The 5951-nt window shown below is 42.1% G+C and overlaps 1 protein-coding gene across 1 annotated transcript; it reads right to left on the bottom strand.

Moving 5' to 3' along the window:
* Window positions 1-608: 608 nt before the first annotated feature.
* Window positions 609-1328, bottom strand: LOC115499570 (interferon alpha-like). The gene has a single exon (XM_030293662.1). The coding sequence runs from the start codon at window positions 1324-1326 to the stop codon at window positions 757-759; it is 570 nt and encodes a 189-aa protein (XP_030149522.1). The 5' UTR covers window positions 1327-1328; the 3' UTR covers window positions 609-756.
* Window positions 1329-5951: the final 4623 nt, after the last annotated feature.

The following is a 5951-nucleotide window of genomic DNA, read 5'->3' as shown; positions in this document are numbered from 1 at the left end:
AAACAAAAAAAAGAAACTGTATTTGTTAGGTCCTATATCCTCGGGGCAACGTACAACTTGTCTTACAGGAAGTCAGTTGTTACTTCGGATGTTAACGTAATATAATAAGTAAATGCATTTTGCCATCCATTTTTTTTAATGTTTATTTATTTTTTTTTTGAAGGAGAGAGAGACAGAGTGTGAGTGGAGGAGGGGAGAGAGAGAGAGAGACACAGATTCTGAAGCAGGCTCCAGGCTCCCAGCTATCAGCACAGAGCCCGACACGGGACTCAAACTCACAAACCGCGAGATCATGACCTGAGCCAAAGTTGGACGCTCAACTGACTGAGCCACCCAGGCACCCTTTGCCATCCATTTTTAAATCAAGTTACAAAATTAGGCCTGGATTTCTTTTTAAACACACTTCTTATAGTAAAATTGAATAAACAAAAAACAAACACTAAATTGACAAAATATAAACAATACATTTTATTATATTATCACAATGTAAATGTGCACATATTATATGAAAAAATTTGGTCTTACAAATAGTTAAATAAATATATAAATAGACAAATAGACATCAGCATGGTCATTGATAAGTGGCTAGTGCTTGTAGAGTTGACATGATGTCATTTAATACTCCTGAAAACATTGAACAAATTGATTCCATTCATGTCGCAGCAGAATGGAGAAATGAGAGTCTTTGACATGGCAGGACAGGTGGAAAGTGTGGTGTGATGAGTCATTGAGAATCATTTCCATGTTGAACAGGTCTCATTTCTCGCTCCTTAATCTTTTCTGCAAGGCTATTGATGAATAATACAAGGATCTCATGATTTCTGTTCTGACGATCTCCCAGGCACAAGGGCTGTATTTCTTCTCTTGCAGGTAGAGGGAGAGTCTTTGGAAGTAGTTCCTCAGGATGGAGTCCTCGTTCGTGAGGGGAGCCTCTCCCTCCCCCACCTCCTGCACGACACAGGCTTCCAGGCGGGTCAGCTGCCGATCAAGTCCCGTGCAGAATTCCTCCAGGAGGGTGGTGTTCCAAGCAGCAGACAAGGACGCCTCTGTGCAGAAGAAGTGGAAGATCTTCTGGTTCGTCGCATGCACCACAGAGAGGGCTTGGGCCTTGTGGGACTGGTCTCCACCAAACACGTCCTGGGGGAAGGCGAAGTCATTTCTGTCCTTCTGGCAGGAGCTGGCAGGGAGTCTCCTCATTTGTCCCAGGAGCGTCAAGGCCCTCCTGTTCAGCAGGCCGTGGGTCTGAGGCAGGTCACAGCCCAGAGAGCAGACGGAGTTGCAGCCCAGCGCCACCAGGGCCACCAAGAAGGAAGAGGGCAGCGCCATTGGGGATCTTGCAGATGCTGTTGGCCTGGCTGGGGTGGGCAACTCTGTGACCCGTGGCTCTAGGTTCTCTGAACATCTTCCCTTGTGCGTGTGGCTTAAGTAGGGAACATAGCAGTTTTCACTTTCTGAACGTTGTCCTTACTTTCTACTTCTGTTTTTGCTTTCCTTTATGCACCTTCTACTTGGGTTTAGAGCATGGGTTCCACAACCTTTTTTTTTTCATCATTACCTCTTGCCTCCAGAGTTTTTGTACATATTTATCTAACTGAACCTTCTAAGAAAATTTAATAACACAGATACACATTATGTGTAATTATGTACTGTATATTTAACTGTACTTTATACATAAAAAATCATAAAAAAGGAAATATAAAGTTTGCTCTATTTATCCAATGCAGGGTTAAGAATTACTAAAAATTTTTAAAAGTTAAAATTTAAAGCCATTGATGCTTAAGTATGGACCTAAATTTGATTTTTTTAATGTTTGCTTATTTATCTATTTACATTTTTAATATGAAATTTATTGTCAAATTGGTTTCCATACAACACCCAGTGCTCATCTCAATTGGTGCCCTCCTCGATACCCATCACCCACCCTTCCCTCCCTCCCACCCCCCATCAACCCACAGTTTATTCTCAGTTTTTAAGAGTCTCTTATGGTTTGCCTCCCTCCCTCTCTAACTTTTTTTTTCCCCTTCCCCTCCCCCATGGTCTTCTGTTAAGTTTCTCATGATCCACATAAGAGTGAAAACACATGATATCTGTCTTTCTCTGTATGACTTATTTCACTTAGCATAACACTCTCCAGTTCCATCCACGTTGCTACAAATGACCAGATTTCATTCTTTCTCATTGCCAAGTAGTATTCCATTGTGTATTTAAACCAAAATTTATCCATTCATCAGTTGATGGACATTTAGGCTCTTTCCATAATCTGGCTATTGTTGAAAGTGCTGCTATAAACATTGGGGTACAAGTGCCCCTATGCATCAGTACTCCTGTATCCCTTGGGTAAATTCCTGGCAGTGCTATTGCTGGGTCATAGGGTAGATCTATTTTTAATTTTTTGAGGAACCTCCACACTGTTTTCCAGAGTGGCTGCACCAGTTTGCATTCCCACCAACAGTGTAAGAGGGTTCCCGTTTCTCCACATCCTCGCCAGCATCTATAGGCTCCTGGTTTGTTCATTTTAGCCACTCTGCTGGCGTGAGGTGATATCTCAGTGTGGTTTTGATTTGTATTTCCCTGATGAGGAGCGACGCTGAGCATCTTTTCATGTGCCTGTTGGCCATCAGGATGTCTTCCTTAGAGAAGTGTCTATTCATGTTTCTGCCCATTTCTTCACTGGATTATTTGTTTTTTGGGTGTGGAGTTTGGTGAGTTCGTTATAGATTTTGGATACTAGCCCTTTGTCCAATATGTCATTTGCAAAAATCTTTTCCCATTCCGTTGGTTGCCTTTTAGTTTTGTTGATTGTTTCCTTTGCAGTGCTGAAGCTTTTTCTCTTCATGAGGTCCCAATAGTTCATTTTTGCTCTTAATTCCCTTTCCTCTGGGGATGTGTCAAGTAAGAAGTTGCTGTGGCTGAGGTCAGAGAGGTTTTTTCCCTACTTTCTCCTCTAGGGTTTTGATAGTTTCCTGTCTCACATTCAGGTCTTTCATCCATTTTGAGCTTATTTTTGTGAATGGTGTAAGAAAGTGGTCTAGTTTCAACCTTCTGCATGTTGCTGTCCAGTTCTCCCAGCACCATTTGTTAAAGAGACTGTCTTTTTTCCATTGGATATTCTTTCTTGCTTTGTCAAAGATTAGCTGGCCATACATTTGTGGGTCCAATTCTGGAGTCTCTATTCTATTCCAGACCTAAATTTAATTTGTGACTTATAACTTATTTACTTATATAGATTTTATATAAAGTACATAAGTAAATTAAAATTTCTATAAAGACATACCTATTTCAATGTACTTAAATATTTAAAATCATTCCAAATTGCTAAAAGCAACAAAAAATTTTAATTATTCACTTAAATTATTCCCTGACTTATTTTCAGTGTACTGAATTTTAATGTTGCCTCATGACAAAATAATTTTTTTCAGTTTATTTATTTATTTGGGAGAGCACAAGCAGAAGAGGGGCAGAGAGATGGAGAGACAGAATCCAAAGCAGGCTCCACGCCATCAGCACAGAGCCCGACATGGGACTCAAACTCATAAACCGTGAGATCATGACCTAAGCCGAGATGAAGAGTCAGACGCTTCACCGACTGAGCCACCCAGGTGCCCTAACAAAATAATTTTTAACTTAACCTGCTGCTACATACTCTTGAAGATATTGTCACAATATTTTTCTGTTTCCCACTAGATAATTGCTGATGTGTTGAATGAGTTTTGTAGAATTAAATCATAAAATATAATATATTTGTATTTAATTCCCAAAGCCCACATCACATCGAGGCTCAGACAAAAGCAACATGCACAAGACAGCCAATAGCAGCTCACAAGTGAGCAAAGGCCACCTCTCCCAGAATGACTTTGAGATCCAAGAAACAATGGAGAGAAACTCTTCCAATCACAGAGACGGGTTAGCCCCAGGCTGTCACACTGATCTTGCAGATGTTTTGTGTATATTCCACAAATCGAATGTCCGTGCTTCTCGTATGGTACCCAAAAAAATCCAATGAGAGAAAATAAATATTAAGGAATAATGTTTTGTTAGACTGGTCCAATGTTGAGCTTTGGAGTGCCACAGACCACTGCAATATTTCAGGCTGGTTCACAACCCTAGGAAATTACTGTTATACCCTTGGAAGCAATTGTAACAACTATTCCACCTGGTGTGGCAATGCTGATAATGGGGGAGACTATTCATATACAGAACCGGGGAGTATGTGAAGTCTCGATATCTTGCACTCAATTTTGCTGTGAAGCTAACGGCTCTTGGGGGCTCAGTTGGTTCAGCTCAGGTCATGATCTCACGATTCATGAGTTCAAGCCCCACATCAGACTCTCTGCTGTCAGCACAGAGCCTGCTTCAGATCCTCTGTCCCCAGTCTCTCTCTGCCCCTCCCCTATGTGCTCACTCTCTCTCTCTCAAAAAAAAAAAAAAAAAAAAAAAAAAACACTTGTGTTTTTTCAAAACTATATCCAAGGTAAGGAAATTGGCTTATTATGTTATTGGAGTCAGTTCTTTCCAGGAAAGAGCCATTTTTCTCTGTAGAAAAGACTCCTGCCTGGGAACAGACTTCTGTAGACCACAAGCCAGGCCTCCAGACTTGGTCATTGTGTTTGTCCATCTTGGCCAGTAGGTGGCACTCTTCCTTTGTAAATATTTTAACAGACCCCTGACTAAAATGATCCTGCTTTCTCTTTCCTTTTTCCCTACAGCTAGTTACATCATTGTAGGAGGAACATTCCCTCATGGCCAAAAATAGTCATGAGAAGAAAAAGAAGAGAACAAGAACTCTCCTATGAGAGTTTCCAAAAACCTAGAACTTTCACACAACTCTTGATTTCAGTTAGTGACTTTTGCACTTGGCCGGAAACCACAGCCGAAAAGGAAGCAGCTGTGTGAATGGGCAGGGCAGGTTCAGGAGGAGAGACTGAGGAGAGCAGAGCTCGCTGGGGGTTTCTACACTGGGGCAGAAGGAAACACTGTGAGATGCACGTGAAGAATGAGATCTGGGGAAGCGGGAGGAAAGGGGAACGTGCTAGTGTCAGAATACATAGTGCACGTGTATATACATAGTATCTATGTGTACATAGTATATTAGTATGTATATAATTACATTGATGAGCCACTTGTTCCCAATTCTGTTTTTTTAGACTCTCAGCATTTTGCAGTCAGTTACAGAGAGAGGGCTAGGAGAAGTTACTTATGCTCTTATAGACTCTATGAATAAATAAGAACATGATGGTAAGCCTTTATTCAGTGGAAAATACTCCGCTAAGTGCTTCTAAATGTTCTAACGTGACCACCCTGCTAAGGGACACAGGAAAGTTAGAGGGGCTTGCAGTTGTGTCTTTCCTGTCCCCCGAGTGGAAGAGGAGAGAGGGCTGGACTTCCCTTCCCCCGGTGGGGGCGGGGGGAGGCTCTAGGAAAATCATTTCCCTGGAGAGCAGGCCTTTGTTGAGGGGAACAGAAGACCGAGAGGATTCCCAGCCAGTGATTTCTCTTTCCTTTCCTCTGCTGGAAGCACCAGGAGTTTGTTTTCTCATCTTCACAGTGAGAACCTGGTGAAGGTTTCTCCCGAAGGTAACACTCACAAAAGCGTGTGGCCCCCAAAGACAGGATATCTTGCAGTTTTTCGATCTCAAGCTCATCCATATGGACCTGCCAGTAATTCTTCCATTTCAGCTTCAGTGTTTCTACCAATACGAGCTTCAGCTGTGCTTTAAACTCTTGCATTTCTGCTCCCAGTCATCCAGGGTCTCTGTCTGGATCTAGGAAGAGTTGTTGCTTTTCAGTTTGTTTGGCACTTGTGTTGTAGTTGATGGAAGGTCAAGGCTGACGACCAGCCCAGCTGATTACATGTTGGATGGGAACCAGAACGTCCGCCAATACATGAATACGTATGTCACATCGTTAGAGGTAAGTGTCTCCCAAGGAAAGAGGCCCCGAGAGATAATCAC

The sequence above is a fragment of the Lynx canadensis genome, chromosome D4 (genome assembly GCF_007474595.2).
Source record: "Lynx canadensis isolate LIC74 chromosome D4, mLynCan4.pri.v2, whole genome shotgun sequence".
Lineage (NCBI taxonomy): Eukaryota > Metazoa > Chordata > Mammalia > Carnivora > Felidae > Lynx > Lynx canadensis.
The sequence above is the reverse complement of the archived record's forward strand: the minus strand, read 5'-3'. Positions and strand labels throughout refer to the sequence as shown.